General features: G+C 40.0%; 1 protein-coding gene across 1 annotated transcript in view; it reads left to right on the forward strand.

Annotated features, from left to right (window-relative positions):
* The window catches only part of LOC139741806 (GDP-mannose 4,6 dehydratase-like), a 103,487-nt gene that overhangs the window by 18,493 nt on the left and 58,902 nt on the right, over positions 1-26,092 (forward strand). The window contains 5 exon segments of the mRNA XM_071652391.1: positions 5,962-6,006; positions 9,353-9,412; positions 9,414-9,441; positions 13,315-13,424; positions 22,727-22,919. Of these exon segments, the coding sequence (XP_071508492.1) occupies positions 5,962-6,006; positions 9,353-9,412; positions 9,414-9,441; positions 13,315-13,424; positions 22,727-22,919 (436 nt within the window).

A 26,092-nucleotide genomic window follows, 5' to 3' on the forward strand; every position in this document is an offset into this window, starting at 1 on the left:
ATTAACAAAGCCAGCCAGGCTGAAAGCTCCCAGGTTGCTATGCCTGCTACATAGACAGATGGCCGCTCGACAGCCAACCACGCTCTCGGCCCATCAACAATACTGAACCTCGGAGAGCCCGCAGAGCACTCCCGCTGAATATTCATGACCACCAGTGGCCGTATTAGCATAATTCATCCAGCCGCCCCAGCTAATGCGCCTAGATTATGCAGACCGGCATGAATGGGCACTCAGAGCCACGCCCCCCTTCAGCAGCATGCTCCCATTCAGGACTGGAGTGGCCACGTTGTGTTGGTGCATACTGCACGCGCCTTCATCGTCCCTACACACTGGCTTCTTAGCTGTCTTTCGCTACTACTACTCACTGCTAGCAATCTATCACCGTCTGCTATTTTTCCTCGCTATTTCCCTCTTTTCCCCCTGCAAAATTTCCCTCCCTCAATGCAGGGGGAAAGTCCACCATGATTTCAGATCTTCCTCACCCCATTCATGAAGATGATATTTTCACCCCGTTGCTGCAATCCTCATTTTTTTTTTCTTTTTGTCTTTCATTCAAGTGGCTGAGGACGGCATGAATCATTTCTTGGTGTTCTTCCTTTCTCAGAAAATATATTTTTTCTCTCTCTCGCGCTCCCTCTCTCTCTCTCCCTCTCCCTAGACCATGTGTCTATCAATCTTTGCCCATTACTACCACAGCCAGGCCTCGGCCGTGGCCATACATGGATCTTGCGAGCTGCTGATTGTAGCTGGAGACCTCTTCTCTTGGCAATAATCATGTTAAAGGGAGTCATCTGTCGTCCGATGCGTCCCTTGAAATGCACCATGTTGCCCTGCGCAGTGGATTGCAGTGTGTGTGGGTGTTGCACATGGCACGTGGTGTATGCTGCTCCACGTGGAAACGGCGAGCAGCACATTATTTTCTGCTCCTAAATTTAGCAACCAGTGTCATTCCATTGTGCCCGTCGAATCTGCAGGGAGTTTCCCATGGATTCCTGGCTTGCAGTGTATTTGCACAAGAGGTATAGATATTTTATCTATCTATGATGAGGTATACTTTGAACTTTTAGTAGGAGCCTCCTCCCATTTGGAATCAAGAACAAAATAGCATAGCTACAGCAGAAGTTGAGCTCAAGTTTGAGTCACGAGCGTGGGAAACTCTGAATATCTGTTGAGCTTTGGCTAGGATCTTTTTTTTTTGTGCCTACAAGTACTCGAGTTTGTTTTATGTCAGACAGTCCGTAGCCAAAGTCGGGATTGTCATGAAAAAGTCCCTGATAGATAAGTATGCATTAGCATTTAATCAAATCACACATTTGGGTCTTTTCGGAAGAGAATGGTGCTAGCTTACTTGCATTATCTACTCATTCCCATGAGAAAGCAAGCAGATCTAGGCATTTTCTATCACAGTGAACTAGATGAACACGAAATCAGGCCTCCTTTAGATATCGAGTTGGTAAATATTACCGTCATGGGAAACTTTTGCGCACAACTGAAGGCTGTAGGTTGTTGAATATGGAAATTTGCAATGATGGAATACAATGCAAGATTGTAGCCTACACAAGTACATACACTACTATATGTACTTGTGTGCACTACAATCTAACTCTGCTGGTGGCCCTAATATAGTTAGTAATTACTTCAAAGTTACTGAGCTATCCATCTACCTATATAATTTAATTGCAGTTTCTGCAGTGATAAGTTATGGCATATAACTTGTATGTTTCAAGATATGTTTCAAGACACCATAATCTCTTTATCCTGCTGCAGAGATGGCAAACGATTTGATAAATCTTTTGTGTTTGTTGTTTTAATCCTTATGGAAAACTGCTGTTATAACCAACAAGAGCACACAAATAGTGAAAATGAATTGAAGCATTAAAACTTGAGTTAACCTGGGCAATTTTGCCACTATTGGATATTTCCATAAAACCCTGAGCAGTCATTACAATACAAATACAATCAACAGTTATGCAGACTGACCAAAGGGGTGGCACAAAGAGATGGCCTTTACATCCAGGTGGTCATTGTAAACAGGTTGATAACCAGTTTGATTTTAAACCATGATTGTTGGGGAAAGGCATTCATGGAGCTCAGCATGATCCTTCATATAATGTGAAGGTACAAATTGTAGGAGGCATCGAAATAATAACTGGCTGTCAATTCTCAGAAATATATGAGTGCAGAAACAAATGTGTTTCGCTTTCGTTTTCTTTCAGATATCAGTTACCATTACGGTCGTTGAAATGAAATATTGTTCTGAGAAATTTTGGTAGGGGGGGGGGGGGGGAACCTTGCAGAGAAGGGCTCGACCATGAGTCCCAGGGCTGCCAACACTGGAAACTAGTTGAGAGTGAGACTCCCATAGGCCAATGCTATAATTTAGGAGTCAAAATGAGTGAGATCAATAGAAATGCATGCAAATGAAATAAAGTTTTAGAGTGAGAAAGGACCAAAATGCATGCGTCTCACGCTCAATGCGTGAGAGTTGGCAGCCCTGGAGTCCCTTACTGTGTTGCAGCATAAAGTATTGACTGTGGGTAAAAAGGAAATATGTGACTGTACATTATGTGGGCTATGCTAGACACAGTACTGCTTTATACATTATCTTTAACCCTGCCACGGCCAGTAATAGCAACTATGCTGTGTGTAAAATGTAGGGTTTAACAGACCAGTAGTCATGAAGGAGTTAACAAGTTCTCTGCAGGATGAGTGTGCTGCGACCACACAGCACAGGTGGTGGCTAAGATTTGGCTTGACACCAACGTCCCTGTAAAAATGTCAATTGCCTCGCGAACAAACTGTATACTGTAAGTATGTCGGAATGCAGGAAGTGTTATCAGAAGTTTGTCTCATCTTTTCACAAATTTTTGAAATTGTCATCAGCGCAAATGGCTGAATCTATTGCTACTCAATCACAATATCAGAGACTCCAACCCAAAGCACCTTCTGATCTGGAGATTCTCCCGCCTGAAACCCCTAGCAAACGGGAGACTCCAAGTTGATGTGTGCGAAGCGCGAAGTTCCTAGGGTTCTAAATGCTCTCTGGTGCTATCGAAGGCTTATTTGTTCAACATACAATAGCAATAAGTAAGAAATCCTTTCCAACGGGAGACACAGAGCCAGGGCGGGAGAAATTAAATCTCAAGCGGGAGAACGGGAGATTTTGCAAAAATGGGTTTTCGGCGGGAGGTCTCCCGTCGAAAACGGGAGAGTTGGAGTCTCTGCAATATGCATAAAGTATACAAAAGCATACAAGTATTTGATAGTTTCTTCACTGACGTTATCATCATATGAAGCTACTCCGTTCTGCCTATCTGTGGCTGCATGAGTAACTTATTAGCAAACATACACACGCACACACACACACATACCCTCACAGACACAAAATGTGTATAGGGCCTATGTGTACAGTATGTGTGTGTGTGTGCATGTGTGTGTGTGTGTGTTTTACATTGCACTTCTCTGCATTGGCTCCTCATTGGCAGGGCATCAGGGCATTGACCCGAAAAGCTGATGCGATGTCACCTCCTCGACAAAAGAGGGCAGCCTACTCTTAATTCCCCCCCCCCCTCCCCAGGGTAAGAGGTTCAACTAAATAATTGGTTGAGGGAGGGGAGGGGAGGGGAGAGGGGGATGGGGACTCGAGTAGCTAGAAGACTCCTCTGACGCATCATAATATTATCTCTGGTCAGCTGACGCATCATCTCTCGCCTTCCAGAGCTCTATCACTGGGGGACGTAAATGGAGTGGCTGTGATTTCGTTGAGGAGCGTGTCTCCTTGTGCGCACACTTACTTGGAAAAGCACGCTACGCGGGAGATTCGTCCTTGTGTCGGTGCCGACGCTGCACAGCAGTGGGAACGCGCTTCGTGTGATTAGTGTGTGCCTTTATTACTAGGGCAAGTCCTAAATTTCCTATGCAGCAACCTCTGGAATAACCACTACCACCATACTCTAATCCTACCCTGAAAAGAAAATAATAATAGTGATAATACTTATATACATTATGAAATGAAAAATGCGAGCATTAATCTTCATAACCAGTATGTGTTGTGGTTATTGTAGCAAACAAGAATGGCAGGCACTACCAATGTTTGCTGTGTTTTCAACTGTCAAATGCACATGGCATTGGTTGTACATTGAACAGCATCTGTGTAAACCTAAATAACAGTTGCCATTCAGCTACACCCACAGCCCCTCCAATAACAAAAAAAAGAAGATAAATAAGTAAAATAATAATGATAATAATAATATGATCCCGCAATACCTTGAGCTAATTTCTATAAAGTATTCACACACCATTATGTTAGGAGCAGGCAGTTGTGTGCAGTTCTATGTTTTTTAGTTTAGTTTTTTTTTTGCGGGTGGGGAGGGTTTTTTTTTTTTTTAGGATGCTTCAATATAATGTATCTTTCAATAGATAACTTTATCCAAACAAAGAGCTAATTTATTATATATCAGGACAGATAAAAAAAAACAAGAATATGTGCTGATAACTTTACCAGTTCTCTGTTTTAGACTGCAGAATCAGACACAATTAATGATGCAAGATGTAAAAAGTAAGGAGAGAAAATGTTAGTGTTGTGAAGGCAGATATCAATCACCGAGCGTTTCTATGTTGTCTGTGTTGACATTACACTTGCATTTATTTTGTTTGTTTGTTTGTTTCTACTTCTGGGAAAGAAGATGGAGGAGGGAAGGGGGGGGGGGTTAGGCATTGGATGAGGTATCATTGCGCTGCCATTGTATCCATAACCAACTTTGATTTCATGAGTCAGCCCTCGTGATCATTCATCATAAACGGTTGGCATCAATTAATTATGCATCTGCGAAAGAGAGCGAGGGAGATGGAGAAGGGGGGAGGATCGCTGGCGAAAAAACGGCGGATGATGAACCGCCACTCTGGACCATCTGCCCCCCAAACAGAGCATGGATGGTTTTTGTGGTTAACCCCCACCCCCACCTCCAGATCATTCGGTAGTTCCATTACCATTACCCTCCAGACGCTTGCCCCCTTCCCCTCCCCCTCCCCCTCCCCCCTTCCCTCCCAGATGTTATTGTGGATGAGAAGTAAGGAATTTGAACTGTCAGCCCCTGTTGTGGATATGTGTCTGTGCGGTTGGAGTTGGAGTGGGAGAGGGGACAAGATTGCTTGCAGACATGACATATGAGGCCAATTTTCTTGATTTACCCTAAATTTGGGGGATAAACAAATTGTCATGACAAATTGGATGGAGTAGGCATATAATGGTTAAAGAGAAGCAGTGGCAAAATTGTTGGCTAGGGTGCCTGCTCAGGCAGGCTTTAAAATGACCACAAGGGATTTCAGACTTGCAGATGAACTGGTAAATTGATTTCTGGCACAAGTTCCTTGACGTGTTAATAGAGTCATGAAATATTCGGACACTGGGATGAGTTTCCATGACAACCCCTCCCAAACCTGCTAAGACATCCCATACCGACACAAACTCCTTGACCGGTCAATCCAACGCGCAAATCTTGATATGCTCGTGTCTTTGAGAGTATGTACGTGCAGTCTACAGGTGTACATGTGTGCATGCATGTACTCTGATGGAAGTGACATAAATGCATAATTATTCTCACCTCCACTATTTCATTCTTGATTTAGAGGTCATATTTGTCATTTTTCAGACTGCAAATGCTTTTTGCCAAAATTAATCAGGACTCAATTGTAGATATGTCTGGACTATGATTGGTCAGTTGTAGTTCAAGAACAAGGTTGGGAGAAACATGAATCTAGTTTGCGTTCAGACTCGCATTAGAGAACTTCATTGGCAAAAAATATATAACGCATCTAATGGTAAGTAGCTCGTGTGGATCCAGTGTAATGGTTATAGTGTGTGTTGTAATGTGTGTTTTTGCTATGATCTTGACGTCCTCCATAACTCCTATGTTGACCATCATAATAAATACCAAATCATAATTATCTGATCTTCTGCAGGATGGGTCTTACCTGGCTGAGTTTCTCATTGAAAAGGGATACATGGTGAGTATGCCAGAGCGGTATAGTATATCAAACAACTTTCACTGATCACAAGTTTCTTCTTTTTTTTCAATCCATTGACAGCATCACTGTGCTGGCTTGCAAATTCAATCAAACATTTTGTATAATCTTTCCACAACTCCTTTTAACTAGTACATCCTTGTTTTTTGGTGTTTTGTGTGTTTTTTTTTTAATATGAGATCATGCAAGAAATATCTAATTGGCTGTGAAAGAAGCCACAGTTTTATTTATCATTTAAGATGAAAAATAGTGAAAGAAACAAGAAAAAGAAAGAAAGCCGTTGATTAGGCAATGATCGTGTATGAATGACCATTTAGGCAAATGGGAAGTTCAGATATCTAATTTGAAAGTTCAAAAAGGAATACTATACACTGTATATATAGTATACAGTTTATACATGTACATTGTATGATATATAAGAGTGTGCTGTATGATCACACAGTTTGTACAATGTAGCACATGTTTGCATATAATAGGATGTGTTTAGTGGTGCAATGCAGGTATTTTAACAAAAAGAGGCTGCCACAAAGTCTGTTCATTCTCTACATGTTGAAATGTCTTCTCATTTTTCTTCTGTTTTCTGCCTCCAGTGACGAGAATTCATGCAATGCAATGACTCGCTATCTCTCCAGAAAGTCTAGTGCCTCGTATCAGCCAACGGGGAAAAAAAAAAGCAAAGAAAAGAAAAGGAAAAGAAACACCCAGTGAAACCATAAAGCAGATGAATGTTGGCTGGCCTTCATGTCAGTTTTTTGACCACATTCCTGGATCTGATATGATAAATTGCATCCTGTCCTTGCTTTATTGCAAAATGTGAATGATATTCTTTCCCATAAAAGAATAGTTTGGATGTTGTTTTGTTTTGTTTTGCCTTTATATTTTTCTCTCTCTATCCGATAGTGTGGCTCCCATTAACAAAGATAGGTCACCTCGTCGAGAGAAGCTGTAGTTTTGTCAAAGATGCCATTAAAGCTGTGCAAGAAATCTCACCATGGAACTTTCATTCATCGAAGCTGATTTTTGCTTGAGAAGATGAATATTTGTATTGTCCATATGAAGATGTAGAATTGAAGAAATTCCTAGAGCGCTTTTACTTCTTACTAGAAAACAATTCTTCAAAATGCTCCTGCACTTCACAAAAAAAAAGGGGGGGAAAAAAGGGAGAAATTTGTTTCTAGTGGAAATGTTTGTAGTAATAAGGTAATGAGAACATGCAACTTCTAGCTTCAGCAATCTGAGTGATTACAGTTTTGAGGTAACTTTCCCTCTCTCTTTCTGTAATGTTTGGGAGCATCGTGCAGGAATTACATGTACTGCCATGGTGGTTGTGAAAATCTTTAAACATTCCTCACCCAGATTTTTTTTTGAATGTCTGTCGAGTGGCAGCTGTAGAATTTGTGCGCGCTGCTAGCTTTTACATATGTTGGGGAAGACCCAAAGATGTAAAAGAGGTTAAAAAAAAACCAGCCAAAAAAAAGAGGAAACTGGGTATTCAATCATCTCAGTTTAAGGAGCTCAAATAATCTTAGACGTATATATGCGAATGTCTACTGTTTAAAGTGGAAATTTTGCATGCTTGGCAGGGTAAGAGTGAAATTTGCATATAATTTTTTTAGTATCGCTGATGGTCATGAGCAAGCACTTCAAACCAACACACCACTGCCACGGCTGTTAATGGCTTTAACAGCACATACATGTAGGTACTACTGACAAAGGTAACTGGTCCACATTACGACAAATTTTGTTCACGCTACAGGGGCTAGCCAATGTGAAAAAAACTACACATACCCCCCCCCCCCTAAAAAGGCAAAAATTGTATGCTTTTTAATGTTCACTCTAAATACATTTTGCACATAATGCATGAACATTTCCTCTCTTGCAGTATACACTGTATATTATATCTCTCTTTAAGATATTTTCTTTTATTTATTTTCGCTTAAAGAGTCACTCTCTCAAATTTAAAAAAGAAAGAAAGAAAAGAGAATGAAAAGACATATAATGCAGAACTTCTGGGTGAAACATCTTACAGGGCTGGTTTTCTCAGAGCCACATGCTAATTTCTTTCCTTATTTTGTATAACATGCCCACCGCAGATGGGTCACAGTCTTTGTAAAGTGATTTTCTATCCAGCAAATTGGCTCTCCGTATGTGATAAGTTGCACTGCTCAATCAGTTATGGAGCTTCCTGAAACACTGTTTGTTGTATGTGGTTCAACTTCAAGCACAGTTTTTCAAAGTCTTTGACCTATTTTCTAGATTAAATTCTTGAAATTTCTTTCCTGATCATTTACAGTATAAATGCAGGCATTGATTGTGCACACATGAATTTTTGACCAGGAGTAAGTCTGGCTTTGTGAAAACTTTTGATTATCACATTGTGGACATACAGTATGTTTGGTCGTTATTTTGGACGTAATTTGCAATTTTCATATTTCACTTGCACTGTTTCTCCTTCACATCCCCTTTAAAAGTTTGTGATTCAGGAATTTGAGGAGGTAGACATCTCAAACAGAAGAGCTAATATCACTTGAAGTGATCAGATTTACACTTTGTTATGTATATGCTTGAACTGTATGTTCATCTCTTATCTGTTGCTAGTGCTGCGATGTCAAATTATCCGTTAAAACGTGTGAGAGGTAAGAAACAAAATGGCTTACCTGGGTGGAAGTTCAGCCGGTGGAAGGTGATGGAGGCGCCCAGATTTGTCCCCGGAGAGAGAGAGCGTTTTTCTCTCAAGTGTTGAAATTCACATTAAGAACCTGCTCATTTCGCACCAGAATTGCCTTCTGGAATAGCCCCAATTATATCCCGAGGTAATAAAGGCGCAAGGTCGCTTACGGATCATGAAAAGGTTTCCTTGGCTAAAATGAGGCCTGTCCAGATATCTACAGCCATGTCCTTTTTAGTTTCATATTGTTTTGGATCCTTTTGTGGCCATTAATATTCCTACTGAATTTACAGATTGTAACTAAACATATTTTTCACATCATTGTTGTTATTGCCTTGGTTTATATGGACTATTACTACTTAGTGAATATGCTTTTCTGAGCCACTCTATAGTGTTTAACATTGACTCTTATTTATAGGGCTCTTTAGATAACTTTGCTGAAGTATTATCTTTCAGCAGCCGTTATCTTTCGTTTGCTCAGTCCCATTTTGAAAAAAAGGGGGTGGGGGGTAAAGCAGATTTGGATGAGATGTTTTTATCCCCTTTTACCCTTTTTTTTTTTTACATTAATGTTTGAGTGTGGTGAGTGTGATGTCCATCGTTGCAATCCAAAGTAGCTCTGAAGTGATGCTCTGTCTGATATGTTTGTTTGTCACTCAGGTCCATGGCATCATGCGGAGATCGAGCTCGTTCAACACCGGCCGAATTCAGCACCTGTACAATGGACCCAAAGTCTCACCAACAAGGAGGTCTGTTCCCCCCCCACCCGCCCTCCATACCCCCCCCACCCCACCTTATCCACCCCCCCCCCCTCCCCCCCAAGTCAAAGGGCAGAAGGACCTTTTCGTCTTCATTCATTGTTACTGTTTATGAATATTTTCGACAGTGACCGCAACAACAAACAAATATATTCAAGAAAACAAAAAGAAAATATCAGAACAGAATATCAACAGTGGCAAAGCCTCTTTAGCCCTATCGATCCCCACTTCTGCAGAGTTAAGGGCCAGTATAGTCCCTGTGAATTGCGTGACTCCCCTCTTACTGAGGAGTACAGTGGAATCAAATTAAGACCCTCTGTGACTGATGGGGGTTTAAGTAGTGCTTTTTACTCAGTGTCTCTGCAATGAAGGATTTGAAGAAAGAGCATCTATAGCCTAATATCTCTATGAAATGCCAAAGCATTAGGAGACAGAAGAAGCAAAACCTTTATACCAGATTCTCTTTTTTTTTGTAATCAGACAGGATAAAGTTACCGAACTTATGATAATTAAAAATGAAAGATCAATGCTTTCAGTAACAATCACATATTGCATATAAGCTGATATAATGGTGCCTTCCTACATTGTACTCTTCCTTCGGTAAAAATACGCACATAAAAATTGAAATGCACAGGAACATCCCTCATTTTACAGTATGTATATTTCAATAGATGTATATTTGTACAGCAACTGTAAGCACATTCCCTTTAAATAAAACCAACATGCCTAAAGAACTACAACTTGAAATTTAGAGGTTGACTTGATATGTTATACAGGGCGCTATTTTCCCTTTTGCATTTCTTCACATCAATATTATGCTAAATTAAGGTAATTTGATAGTAAAAATATGAGTGGGAGATTTGCGTGGTATTGAGATCATCTTCTCAACTAATTTGTGTACATGATTGTGACAAATTTTTCCTGTTTATAAAAGCATGAAAAACATGTAATTTCTGTACTTTTTTATGTTTTGTCTAGCTTTCATGAGAGTTTGAACAGTACTTTCCGTATATTATGATTTGCGACACCTCTTTATAATAGAAATTTGACACAGAGTGAAATTTCACCCTGACTTCCGAAATCCTGTTTCTGCGGAGTAAAATGACAGATGCGTGTGTACATACAAGCCCACACGTACCACAACCGCATGATTGAATACATCCGCCTTTTCCGCAAAAAACTGCAGATTACTGGGAAACATAATATTTCAGCTATGCTATCGGATCTCCAGTTACAATTGGTTGAGAAAACCAAACACAAAAACAAAGCGAAACGTCTTGTCACTTTGCTTGACACTTCGAAGTGAAACAACAATTAGCGCCCACTTCTAGACGCTTTGCGCAAACTTATTTGATATTTAGTGTTTGTTTAGATGCTCGCATGGGAAAACAGAATGACACTCAGTTTTCATATCCTGGTACTATGAAGCAAAATAAGATTTTTATATGTATGCATGTATATATGTGTATATGTGTATATATGTATATAATGATATACATATCTGTTTATTTGTGTTGGTGTGTATATATTTTTGCATCTTCTCTTTGGCACACAAGTGGAAAGTTTAAAGTGAAGTAAAACAGCATAGAGAACGAAACGTAGGTACAGTAAAAAGTAAACTTAAACCCAATTCTCACCTGTTAATGTGGAATATAATTAAACTATTTTAGCTCTCATGAATGAGCAGAAAGTAGAAAATACAATAACAAAATGATATCTTTTCGTCCCGTCATCATGCACTGCAATAAGATGATTATCAGCATCCTCTTTTCTGGCAAATAACAAGAGGATAAAATGTCTCTGCTCTTCATATCCTCCATAATAAAACAGAATGCTACTCACTTTCTCATTTATGGGTTTTAAGGAAAATCCCTTCACAGCCAAAATGTTGTTGAAATTCTGAGATTTTTTTTTTCCTGCTAATGAGTGCTTAGACATATTGATTGATGCGAAGTGGTGAGTTGCGCATTGTGCCTGTTGTGCCATAAAAGTGCTACGGCTGACTTTTCCACGAACGTTGAAAATCAAATGAGCAGTTAATGTAAAGAGGCGTTACGTGATACCAATTTTGTCATGCAAAATCCAGCAATGATCATGCACTGTAATAAGATGATTATCAACATCCTCGTCTTTTATGGCAAATAATAAGAAGATAAAATGTCCCTTCTCTTCATACCCTCCATAATAAAACAGAATTCTACTCATTTTCTCATTTATGGGTTTTAAAGAAAATCCTTTCACAGCCTAAATGTTAAACTTTTGAGATTTTTTTTTTCTGGAAATGAGTGCTTTAATAGACATATTGATTGATGCGAAGTCGTAACTTGCGCATTGTGCCTGTTGTGCCATAAAAGTGCTAAGGCTGGCTTTTCCCCGAACGTTGAAAATTAAATGAGCAGTTACTGAGGGAGGCATTACTTGATGCTAATTTTGTCATGCTAAAACCAGCGATGATCTGTAAAATCACTTTGCAAGAAAACAGATGGTAAAGCATAATTTGTGTGGTAGATGACGATAAAATGGTGAAGATGTTTATTTGAAAGCCCAAGATGATTTCTTAGTCTTTTTCCTTTCTTATCTCTTTGTCATCTTGTTAACCCTTCTGTTTCTATTCTCTCCACCTTGTTTTTGTTCCTTCATCTCTCTCTCTCTCTCCTTCTCTCACTTCTATCACGTGACATTCAGTTAAAAGTTCCATCGCACGCTATGGCAGTCGGCAGTCACCAATTTCCATTGACTCCCTTTGTTTAACTCACGATTGACTCGCAGTTTTTGTTCCATTGCTTGGCTCTGATGTCACAATAAACAAACACTCAATAATTACAGGTGCGCTTACAAGCGCATATTTTGTCATTCAGTTTTGTAGGTAAAACAACTTTAACCAATCAATTCTGTGTACGTATATACACACTAGGTGTACATGGTTGATTGTGACTGTGCTTCTCAGTCACCTTTTTAAGGAAAAATGGTTGCCTTTTCTGTGTTAAATTCAAGGATATGTGTGGACAATCATCTGTTGACGTTCCAGGTGTTGCATAAAACAAATAGTGTATGGTCTTTACTCGTGCAGTGGAACAGGATATCGCACTCTGTGAAAGATGAGGCACACTATTCAACTCGGCTTCGCCTTGGTGATTAGAGCACCTCTGTCTTTCACCTCGTTCGAAATCTTGTACCATCGCACCTCGTGACCATTCACTATTTGTACATGTATACTGTCTCTTTCATCTTCTTTCTTTTTTAATCTCCATTTTATAGTGAGAAGATAGTTCTTATGTGGCTTACAGAACTGTTGATTTTTGCTTTAAGATCATTCACAAATGCATAAGAAAACATGTGAAATGATCCTGTAATAACACAATTTCACTTGGGGAACAAGGAAATGTTAGCCAAGAAGCTTCACCAGTAGTACTACATGTCGTACAGTCCCAGAGCTAACCTATTTCGTGTTTGGTACTTTGTGATTTTCATGTTTGATTACATCGATTACAATAAAGCGGGCCACAGTGGTATCCATTGCACACAAGAGTGAATTGCCAACTGCTTACTTTTGCGTGGGATTCAATACTACTGTTTGGACATGATTCAATTATCACGCATTAGCAGCGTTTCTGCATACCCACTCCTGAGCAGGAAGGGGGGCTTCCAGAATGATATTTTATATTATATCATTTCACACTATTGACCTCAAAATACTATGAGAAATACCTCATTATCCAGGCAAATCGCGTCAGCTTGACAAGTTTCTTAGGGAAGTTTTCCGATATATTGCTATTAAATGTAACTCGGTGAAAGAGAAATTTGAGCCCTTTTGAGTACTATGTTTAGCTTTAATCCTTTCTTCATCTTGCCCGCCCTTTCCAGCCATGGTGTTGCACTACGGAGACCTGACGGACAGCACGTGTCTGGTGAAGATCATCAGTCGTGTGAGACCGACGGAGATCTACAACCTTGGAGCCCAGAGTCACGTTAAGGTACAACAGTGAGGGCGTGGTCGCAGCTTACCCCCACCACCACCACCGCTACCACCACCACCTCCAGCCCTAGCCATCATTAGCCCCTTCTGCTTAAAAAGTTCCTCGCCCTTGGTTTTTCTGTTTGTGAATGCATGCTATTTGTGATAAAAGAATGCATAATGGCATGGTATTCGTTGGAGGACATGCCCATTCTCCAAACTACTGTAAACGTGGAAATTTTTGCGGTACATTAATTTTCGCGGATTTCGCGCTACGTTCGGCTAGCGTGAATTCAAAAACGTGCGAATATATCTTCGCAATTTTTTATGCACATTTTGAACGGCCTGAATTGCGTGCGCTTTGTCGATGATACTGCTACGTAGTACAGACATGTTTACGCATATAGCAGTATCATCGCACGCACCGCACGCACCGAGCCCATGACCGATTGGTGTGCTACATCTCCGCGACTACAGTACTAGTACTACAGTACATGTATCGAGTAAAATACGTGTACAGTGTACTACGTATTTGAGCGCTTGTACTCACACTCGCGCCGCTCGCTACGTCGCTTTCATACGCTGGCATCGCTGGATGAAAACAGCGACTGTGTATTAACCCGCTGTGGAGCGCAAATTTAAGAACCCGCGAATATGTTTTCGAGCCGCTCAGCGCGAAAAATTAATCGCGCGAAAATATTGACGTTTACAGTATTTGTAACCCGTTGGGGGTGTGATCCAGAACGTTAAATGGTTATTGCCTGTATAACTGTTCTTTTTGTTTTCAGTATATTCAAGTGCGTATTGCAAGCTGGTCGTGCATGCCTGAATGATGTTTTGTCAGCAAGGATGTATTGTGTATATTGCTATAATCAAAGAGATGATTTTCATTTTGCCTATTGCAATCAAAACAGCATAATTCGGCAGACAAGGAGAAGTTTTGTAATCTACATCGGAGAAGTATGTAGATTACATTATCAGAGTTAATCGACATTGTACAAATGCATAACTGATATTGATAACAATTACCACACACGTCAAATGATAAGCAGAGCGAAAGGTGAAAACTTGGATTTTTTAAGCCCCTCGACAGACTCCCACCCACCCCCCTTACAAATGGATGGATACTTGCTTTGCTTCAATTCCGTTCTACTCTGCAAGTGTGCCATTGGGATGAGATTTCCTTCCTCTGCATTTATGCTAAACTGTTTTAAATTCTGTTCGTGGTAAGGTGTTAAATAAAAAGAGAAATATATAATATGATGCACATGTATACAGTCAAACCTGTCTGAAGCAACCACCGTCTATAGCAGCCACCTGCCGTATGCGACCACTAAACACAATTCCCCCAAGAGAAAAGTTATGTTAACGACCCTGAATATAGCAGCCACCTGTCTACAGTGGCCACTTTTTTTCATCTCCCTTGCGGTGGCTGCTATTGACAGGTTTGACTCTATACATTAATTGTAATATTTTGCACAGAAATCTGCTCATCAGCATGGCTACAGTGCAAGAGAAAATGGCTGCTTTGCTTGTGGCTTGCTTATGAGGTCCACTGATATTGAATATTTTATCATCTTATTAATTTACTCCAGATAGGTATCCTGTCGCTAACCCCCCCCCCCACCATGACACATCCCTCCCCCCCCCCCCCCCACATTCAGTGTTACATTTATGGATACGGATATACACTCATACATGTTAAAATCCTATAAATGACAAACTGCGCATGTGAGTACATGTTGTTGCTTTTTATCAAGCTTTTGCATATATTGTATATCAGTGCATTGCAGTGAAGTACAAAGTGCCGGGTAAACCGCATTCTGTGGAGCACGTGACGATGTAAGCAATACACGTTGTCCCTAACTGTCGTGCAAGTGTGTACATGTGCAATTACAGTATGTGCGTGTGTTTGCGTGTGTGCGTGCGCGCGCGCGTGCGTGTGTGTATGTGTTTGTGACTATTCGTGTGTTGATTAACTTAACCGTGTGTTAACACTGACACAGGGGATGGTAACTCTAATCTAAAGGCCCTCAATGCAACTCTGAATCATTCACCTCTCCTAATGACACAGACCCAATTTCTTAATGGCGGTGTAGATAAAGCATTTATATAACCGTGGATTATAAATTCAATAAAGATGCTAGTATTCGTTACGGTGTATTCAAGTAGTAGAAATATGCACCGGAAAGTCAAAGGAAATGACACTGCAGTGAGTGCAAATGTTATTCGGTCAGGACTGATATGTGAACTGCGGCAAGAGCATACAAATCGAACAAAATTAATACGTGATTGTGACACACGGTTTTTATAATCTGTGGTTAAAGCGTATACATTATCTAAATCTCCAGGCAGAATATGGGTCATAATAATTCTGATGTGATTTGTTTGGGTCCTCTGAGGGACATCTAATCCCCTTCCTCTGAAGTATTGCACCTTTCCTCTGGAATATCACACCCTTCTTCAGGAGTGTTGTACCCTGCACACTGACGGTATTTCTTGCCCTTGTGGCATGGTCGTACAGGAAGTGCAGTGGATGACGTCATCAATTTTTGTTGTGGCGTCACAATAGGCAAATTCTTGTGTCTTCGCAATAGGCAAATTCTCGTGCCTCTATGAACTTCGATATATCCGCACTGAGACGTTGTCTGAATTTTGACTGACTTGCAGTTCTGGTGCCAAGTTGTTGAAATCGTATGAACGCTCAGGATGAGACAGTTTGTGGTGAGAGGATGAGGCTTTGGAGCGCTATAATGGGGCAAGATAGCATTTGTATAGCAAACAAATATTGATTACAAATTTCCCCTCTTCATTACAAAAGAGAGAGAGAGAAAAAAAAAAAGGGCCCCCCAGTACAGAAACAGCACTGAGGTGTGTTAGAAGCACACAAGCTAACATTGCCTGTAATTGAAGAGCAAATGCTCGAGCACATCATCCTCAAAGAGATTTTAAAAAAAAGAAAGAAATGCCTCTATTTCAAAAATGTGAAAGTTATTGACAGTTGTTCTGGTCTTGTAAATGAAATAGCAATTATCTGTTTGGGCTCCTTGGTACAAAATGAAATGCAATGATAGCATTCTCACCGGCTGTACTGTACGATGTATTGTCCAAATTTACTCAAAATTTGCAATGTTGTCACACAAAGTGTCGGTCCTGTTTTTATTTTCATTTGTTATTTTTTAAAGTTAACTTCTTCTCAGATTAACTTGCCCAGTTGTGGCAGTTCTTACAAGGAAACATCTATATATTCCATAGTATATAATTCATTTTTAATGCTCTTGTTTCTTGCACAAGCATTAACACACACAGCAATGAATTGGTGTGTGCACATTTTAATTTTTTCAGTTAACATCTAAATATAATATATTATACCAAGTAATTGATGTAACCATTTTAACATTTAACAGTGATATATGTTAATGACACTAATTAGACTTACATTGTACCAGACTACTGAATTATTAGACCAAATAGACATTTAAACCAATAACCATAGAGACTAATTGAACTTTGTGAAAAATCAGAAAGCACAAATTACAAGCATTAAGAGATGATATATCATGATATTCATCAAAATTGATTCTTCTGTCCCCTTGATATACACGATTATGTCTCTTTTGATTTAGCCCTTGTGACCGTTTGCAGGGAATGATCATGACATTGTGTAGAGTATGGAGGGGGAAAAAGTGTGTGTTGCAGGTGATAACAAAAATCAGAGAGCACATAAGCATGTACAGTGTACATCTTGCATACAAGTAATGTACATTTGTGCATTTGAAGTTACAACCCTTCTGAACCAGATCATGTGAGGAAAAGGTTTCTGTCTGTGGTCGGGCAAAATGCAACCATGCTGTACATCCACCACCATCTCGTATGGTGCGTGAATATCGATTTCTTGGAATTGGGTTTTTGAAAGTTCAAAGGTTTCGCCTGTCCTGTGCATGTGATACATCATGGTGGTGTTGCTGTTGTTGTTTTCAATTGCTTATTTTCCCATCTCGTCAGCTCTGTAGTCTCTATTGGCTTCCTGTTTGCATAGTGAACAGTAATCAATGACTTTCTCTCTTTTTTTTGTATGTTGCTCCCCAGAGGGTTTACTGAGGCTCTTCCAGTCTATTTTTTGCCTCAAATCAACTTCAAAATATTTCATGACACAATATATTCCCAACCAGCTGCTACATATTTAGTGCTTTCTGCATTTACTGCATGTGTACTCCTCTATCGGAGAGTCTTCATATGAATATATTTATATATTTGTCTCTTCTTTTTTTTTTGTAAGAAGAAGAAAAGCACCAGTGTTTGGTAATGGTATCATCATTATTGATTTGACGGAGTGCAGTCTTGAGGGTGGCAAGATGGCTCATGCGGTAGCGTATCAATCATACGTCAATCATATATCAATCATACGGCTTGGGTTTGGGCACGGATTCCAACCCAAGTGAGTATTACTGAGCAATGTTGTGTGTTATTGTGTGATCCCCTATAGTAGAGGCAAATGGTCTGTCCCGTGGATAGGACATAAAATGGAGGTCCCGTGTGTGAGACGGTCACAACTCCTGCACGTACACGGTGCAAGAGCCTGCTTCATTCATTCATGGCATAGAGCAGGATGCATAACCTGGTGAAGTGGTCTGTCCCAAGTACTCACAACTGGACCCCATGGAAGACCAGCTACACAATGCTGCTGAATATGAGCTATCTGGCCATCTTGTCATATGGAAAAAATGAGAGCAACTTTCTTTCAAGTTCTACTGGTGTACCTCTCACGATTATCACACAGAGTGTTACCAACCCATTGAGGGCGGGCTAATTTTGCTACAACTTGCATTTCCCATAGACCCCTGCCCGAGTATACTCGGCGCTCGTCCTCTACAGATTAAGCAGGCTGTTCATATTTCTTCAAATGTTGCTTTCTGCGTCCTGAAGCTGCAAAATAATTTGCCAATTGTTCTGTCTCCGAGACTCCATGACCTATTAAATATCATGAATTTGATCTGCGGTTAGGGTTTTTCCATCCAGGGATATGCGTGTTTGTCTTGTTTACTACAATTTGAAATCTTGCCAGTTCTCCTCCCAAGAGTGGTTTCGCTGCCATTCAATGTTGTCAAGTTCATGTGCCAACACGTCCCACCATTAAGCTGACTCATCAGGTTTTACTTTTGCTCCTCATCACTTTGTGCCAATTTTCGTCACAATTGGTTTCTTGCCCACCTGGATGGCACTCCAGTTTCATCAAGTGAAATGTCGGTTCCAAACTTTACCTGGTATGCAAACTAATGAGAGGTTCTGTGGTATGGCGGGTAGTGCGCCGACTCTTCAGTCAGTAGGTGCAAGTTTCAAGCTGTACCATGGCATGGTGCGTATCTTTGAGCAAGACCCTAGGCTATTGAGCCACATTCCTCTCGACCCATGTGTATCAAATGGATACTGGACAGGATGCTGAGTGTTCATGTGGTTTTGGAGCACACGCGTGCTGTAAAAATCTTCTCCATGCCAGGGACTTTGGATGGTGTACAAATGGCATGAGGTTTTCTGGGCATTTGAAGCACAGAAAGAGTGAAAATGGTGGTCTGGCTGGAATGCTCCCCAGGGAATGGTGTAGGCCCTAAGTGCACAGCAAGTGTGGATTTTATTCCAGTGTCTATAGCAATTTGGGAATGGTATATGAAAAGATTTTTAAAAAGTCAACTATAATCATCATTAATTCTGTTCTCTCAGTTTGTTGCAAAATTACAAACACTCACAGCAAAATTTCTTCTCCGAGTCTTGCTGAGCAATGCTGTGGGTGTCACTTTCAGACATCCTACAGGATGAACGTACCACCTAAGACCCAATCTGAATCTGAATCTTCCACACTACATGATTACACAATTGTAGATATGGTTGCTCAATGGTTGAGTACAATGATTGCATGGCATAGCATTCTGTAGCACCCCTTTGGCTCACGGGATTCGAGGACTCCAGTGCCATGATGTCATTGCAATTTGTGTTTCATCCGTCATCTGTCAATCATCATCATCCTCTCGTAGACTTTTTACCTGTTCCATTTTCATTCTGTGAAGCCCATGAACTGAGTTTAATTTATCAAACTTAGCAGACACTAATCTTAGGGACAGGGGAAACAGAATCGCTTAAATGTAATGTGTACCAATGGCCTGCAAACAGGGTGACATTGTCAAATGTCTTATTTTCTTGTAGAGCTTTAAAGGCATTATTTACCATTTGCAGATGAAACAAAAAAAAAAAAAAACAACGCTTTAATGCTTCAAAATGGCTCCAAAATGTGAGTGAGGGATGGAAATAACCAATGTAAAAATTTGAATTTGGTAAAATTGATGTTAAGTATTGTTAAATATACAAAATGTGAACAATGGTTTTACTGTAATCTTTTTAGAATAAACTATCAGCAGTCATGGTTTATTGAGCAAAATAGTAATATATTCTTATACTTTAGGCTTTATTGCAAAATTTTCATATGGTAGAATGTTTTGTGGTACTGTGAACCTTGTGGACTGTGAACCTTGAAGAAGTAATCCCTGTTGCAGCTTTTCGTAGGAAGCTATACTGGGATGGTACATACACATACATATATGTATCAAATGTGATAACTCAAGCATTTTTTTTAAAATCACTGCTCCCAGTGGTAAACACTACATTTAAATACTCTTGGGAGGTGGGAGTAGGGTTTTTTTTTTATGACAATGGTAGCCTCGTTGCCAAATCAGGCCTTCGAGAGGGAAGCATGCTGGATGGATTTGAATCGTTAAAGTCAGAAGCACTGTTGTCTCCTTTTAAAGAACTGCATTCAGGATGAGATTTTATCAATGCTCGGCAGAAATCATACGAACACGAGAGGAATGATACAAAGATATTTTTTTGTTTGTTTTGCTGTTTTTGAACAGTACATTATTTGTATCTCATACGGCGGCCCAGAAGCAGCGCCCCAAAGGGCCAGTACAGCGATTTCAGAAATGCCCCTCTTTTCCAGATATGGAAGCAGCATGCCGTAGTAGTGTTGCGTGTCTAGATATACCCCATGTATGATGTTGAGGATAGATGAAAATTGGTCATGGCAGTTTTCAGGGGTGGTCCCTGTTCTGTTTGTAGGGTTATGATCACATTTGACAGGAATCATTCACTGAGGTTGATGATGCCGAGTTATTCACTTAGTATGGCCGGTCCCCATGGGATCCTTTCAGGCGGTGTGTGAATGAGGGCCCCAGTAGGCTGACTGTAGATTTCAAGCATCGTCTTTTCCTATATTCAAAAGTGGAGGACTTTATGTTCTGTGCAGTGTGTATTGTAAAACCAGAAGTTGGTTGAAACTTTCATGAATTTCGTGAGAAGCCAGGATCCGTGAAAGAAAGTTGCACAAGAAAGATTTTGTCTACACAATGCAGTCAATGCCAGAACAATACTGTACACTTTTGAAGTCAACTTCTAGTGTGCATACCAACAGTTCATTTATTTTTGTGGTCTTTTAACTACACATATTGATTAGTGCACTGTGTGTGTTAAATTTAAATGTTCAAGCTGCTTCAGGACATCACAAAAAGAAAGAAAAGTAGAAACAAAATTACAAAAGAATGATAATTACAGGGTTTAAACATAAGAATGTCAGTCATTCTGTACGGGTACAATGTATGTCTCAGGTATATTCTACAAATATAGCAAACATACGATTCAGGGTATTGGTACACTTTCAGGACAATCTAAAGACTTACCTACAGTTATAGTGTATCTGTGTTATTAAAGTTATTAAAAAGATACACTATACATGTACTTGTAGGTAAGTCTTGAGATTGTCCTTATAGTAAGTTTAAAGTGTGCCAATACCCTGAGTGGTATGTTCGCTATATTTGTAGAATATATTTGAAACATACCCTCTTTAAACATAAACTGTAAAGAGTATACTAAAACAAAAACGACTTGAAATAGACTAGTTGATCACCCTATTCTTTCCATCCTATGATTGTGCTATCAATATTTTTTTTCCAATTCATGCATCTTGAACCATAGTGATATGCAAAGTGTGTGCGATCAGCTACGGACTGGTCAACATTGAATCTCGATATTATTTGTAAAAAAACGTACATGCATACATTGTAGCTAGAACCTTTATTATGCGTACATTAGTACCGGCGCTTACGGAGCAGAACTTAAACATGCAGAGCACAAGTGCCAAATTGTTATAGAGATATGATCTGATTTATTGAAATATCTGTACTTTCAAGAGCTATCACAGGTAAATTATGGTTGTTGTTGTTTTGTGTATGTATCTTAGCTGTACACAAATTTTATTTCAAGGGTATTGTACACTTTAAGAGCTTTGGTTCTTCATACACTGAGGAAGTGAGTTCCACATTTACTGTTAGTGTAGCTGCTAAATGACGGTGATTGTTCATAGGAGCTCTAAAGAGAATACTGAAAGAGGCTGTTACAATTAAGTTAATGACATGCCCTTCAGTTTCACCATGGAGTAGTTACATCAAGGCCAAATTTATCGTGTGGCTCGGGTGAGTGTAAAGCCATCTCCCCCCCCCCCCCCCATCTATATTTTGATGGCCTCATTTCCCGGGAAACCAGGAGATAATGCCCTCATTTTCAACTCCTGCACTATTTTCTCATATTCCATCCAATGTCGTGAAATGTGATGTAAACTAAATGTAGTGGATATGAGTGACAACAAACTTTCCCCCTTGTTGCATGAAACATAACACAGATATTTCCGGGTCACTTATCTTGATGTGTTGTGCTGTTGAACAATTCTTGGTAAAACTAATTTCTTCTTGCTTGTTTTTTTTTTTTTTTCTGTCACTCTCTCTAATGATATTATGCATGCCGAGAATAATTATATTTTCTAATGAAATACTGTCCAATATCAAACTGAATTTATAATTCAATTTAGAAAGTTTTAAAAATCCTTCATTCAAATGCCTATAAGATATGAATGGAAGTAACTAGATATATGATGAAATGATCAACATATTAGTGCCATTTGTCTCTTTGAACATCATACAATTTGTCAGTGAAGAAAAAAATGAAATAAATAGTGAAATATGGAAATACGTAGTAATGGAATACACTGCATAATTACCATGCACTATATCATACTGAGAAAAGCAAAAAGGATAAATGTCACTCTAGCATAAAAATCGTGGTAGTTAAACAGATGTGTTTCCAGGCAAAAAAGGGTAAAACAGTCATATTACATCAAAGAGTGTAAAATGAGTGGAAGAGGGATGTAAAAATCTGAATGTGTTCAAATCTTTTTTGTTTTACCATCGATTGCCTTTCCTCCGTGGCTGTGCCCACACCTAGGTGTCCTTCGAGATGGGCGAGTACACGGCCAACGTGGATGGAGTCGGGACCCTGCGGCTCCTGGACGCCATCCGGACATGCGGGCTGGACTCCAGCGTGCGCTTCTACCAGGCGTCCACCAGCGAGATGTACGGCAAGGTGCAGGAGATCCCCCAGAAGGAGACGACGCCCTTCTACCCGCGATCTCCGTACGGTAATGACGACCGATCTGCCTCATTTCTACCGTTTGTGTTGCTTGATGTTAGGGTTATTACTCCAAATGGTACCACACTTGTAGCTACTCTTTAAAAAAAAATCTTACACAAGCACGAAAGATACGCCATCGTTTGATAGTTTGCAGTTAATGCAGCATGCTGGTATTAAGGTCTGGTGGTCAGGAGGCCCTATGGAGTTCACTCCTGATATGAAGTAGAGAGTTTGTACCCAGCAGGGGCGCTAAAGTTCCTCCATTGAGACACTATTATCCACTTGATCATATGCACTCCTTTCTAACCAGGTGTACACTATAGCAATGGGAGGCCCATTCAGGAGCTGGTCATTTCAGTGGTAGATTTTGAGCATGCATGTGGCAGAAAGTTTAAATTAGACCAGTCTGCTTTTAATCCAGCGAGTGGAGTGAGTACACAGCATGTTCAGATTCGATCCCTGCGATAGGTGCGCTGTAAAAGCCGGGATTTTCACCTAATCATTAATTCATATGTAATTCATCTATTCAATTTATGTGTTTGTGTGTTTGTTCAGCTGAGGAAAATTAATTACCAGAGATATATAGATTTGTTAGACCGTTTTAGGCAAGCAGTTAATTCCAGTGTTTGATTTGAAAAGAGAGAAAGAGAGAGAGAGAAAAACCAAAACAAAAACCAGGAAAAGCGCAATATATATATATAAAGATGTAATGAGCATACATGAATATGTCAGGACCAGATGATGCAGAGGCAGAATTGTAGAGAGAAGATTATAGAAAAAAAAATATGTTGCATATGCATCGTGACCAGATGTTGTGGCGCCAGATAATGTAAATATACAAACGTACTAGCCTCATGTACAGTCATTTCATCGCTCACTCACCATACAGTAGGTCGGTGTATATCTTAATCAATGTGCAAAAAGGTGAAAAAAAACAAACAAAATATTCATGCATGCATTATTTCTGCTCCAGTTACAAATGTACATGTCATTAGAATGCAGGAGGTTTTCAGGCCAAGTACATCACTATGTACTACACATACACTGTACTTGCAGAAAAAAGCAGTGTATCATGACTCTCCTCAAAATAGGGTCAGCACTGGCTTGCATCGATCCAATCCTAGGTGACAGGGAGTGCATTGCTGCAAAGAGATGGTATCTATGCATTGTGATATCAAAGTCAATTCGTTATCATTTTTTCATTATCCTTAACTCTCAAGTGTAATCCATACATGACCCTGGCACACAATCTGTATGCATTCGTGTCGGTCATCGGTGGCTTAAAGCACCAATCTCTTTGCATTTTTTAAATTTTGCTTTATATTTCCTCTCATTGTAGGCTTGGTACTGAGATACCAAGTGAAGATTTGTCTGATAATCAATTAGGCCAGTAATTCTAAACTCCCAAGTACTGAGGATCGGGTTTTAGTAGATAGAACCCTTGAGGTAGTACAATTGTCACGAACTGCCACTGGCATTCAGTGCACCGTAGTGTAATCAGGAACGTTCACGTGCATTTTGTTTTTGCGAATCTTGGTTCCTTACAAAGATTTCATGCTCGTGAAAATTTGTGGTTTTACAGTAAGGATTTTGTTTTTTCTACAATGTACATTTGATGCTCACTTTAAAGTTGGTTGGCAGTCCCTGCATTTCTAGCCACCCACCCCCGTCTTCCCACCCCCTCAACTCCTGTTGTGCAAAGGTCAAAAGCCCAGACATATGCCAGACAATGGTGTGTTCTGTTGAGAACATGTTAAAGGGGGAAATGGCCTATTATCAGGTCTTGTCTCATTGTTTGTGGGAATCTGAGACTCCATATCTTGGCCCACATAAAGCTCATTGTGTGTAGAACAATCCATTGGTGAATCATACATGCACCCCGTATGGTTCACTATTTTCTTATTTGAAAAAAAAAAAAAATAGGCATTGTAGAATATATCCTCATGCGCCTTCAGCTTAAAACCTATTCTTTGAATGAAAAGTTCTTTTTTTTTCCCCCTTTTTTTTTGAAGGAGCTGTAGATGAATTCATAGATACACAAAGTCTGATGATTTGATTAAGGACAGTTGTCTGTAATATAATCTTAATTGTACATAGGAAATATGATACAGGTAATATGGTGCACACTCCACAAGCATTTCTAAGTGCTTCTGCATAGAAAGCACAATACAAGAGAGTAATTATGTAAAATAAACTGTGTGGTTGTCTTGTCATAGCAAATACATGGAAATGAAGTCCCACTGATAATACAATGTAAACATGTCTCCGGTGTTTGTACATCATCAAAAGTCTCGACGTACAAACGTAATATAAATATTACAATGTGGGACTTGTTTATATTTTGCTGGTCTTTGATGTTATCGTGACTGCTTTCCATCAATCTTAATCATGCTGTGCCCACTGATGTACGATGTGCATTGAATGGTGGCGATTTCCCCCGAGTCATTTGTTGTTTCTTTTTTTGTTTCAAGTTCTTGTAGCATACATGTGGCACAAAATTTGATGTGGGCATATTTTGTGTCCACGTACAATGTTGTCATAATTATATCTAAATATGTTTACATATGTGTTGGCATGCACTGAATGCACACTCAGATGAAAACACATTGTACCAGCTCGTAGGCTTCTGTTCAGTCCTGTTGTATGGTAAAATTGCTACTGGAATACGGGCCAGTTTATGGTGCAATGTGCACACTGTATGTGCATAGTTTGTATGCGTTACAAAGGGAACAATCTCCATTTCAAAAATCAAACAAAACATAGGTTATAAATGGCTGAGCGACCAGGCTGTCGGGGACCTACAATATCCTGACCACGCGCATGTAATATTTACTGTGCCAGTGTGGACAATAGCTGCCATCGCCATGGTTACAGCTCTCCGGAGCAAGCCTCCAGGGAAGATGATGTTGCCTGGGGGCACAGCCAGGAGTCGAGTGCAACATAGCAAATGAACAATACTGATGGTGCAGCTCATTAGGCCCAATCACGCAAGCCTCCCCCAGTTGGCATTATCTTGCCTCAAGAGGGGGTGAATATGGAAGACCCGACCGCCGTCTTTGACTTCGAAGTGAAGTCCGCACGGCAATAATCTGTTCCATGCAGATAGTACCTGTAGAGTGTACAACTGTACAATGTATGTGTTACCTTGAACATTCAGTGCGGTGTGATGCCATGTCACTT

The sequence above is a fragment of the Diadema antillarum genome, unplaced genomic scaffold (genome assembly GCF_040938485.1).
Source record: "Diadema antillarum isolate AM-2024a unplaced genomic scaffold, OU_Dant_1.0 seq00000954_RagTag, whole genome shotgun sequence".
Classification (NCBI taxonomy): Eukaryota; Metazoa; Echinodermata; class Echinoidea; order Diadematoida; family Diadematidae; genus Diadema; species Diadema antillarum.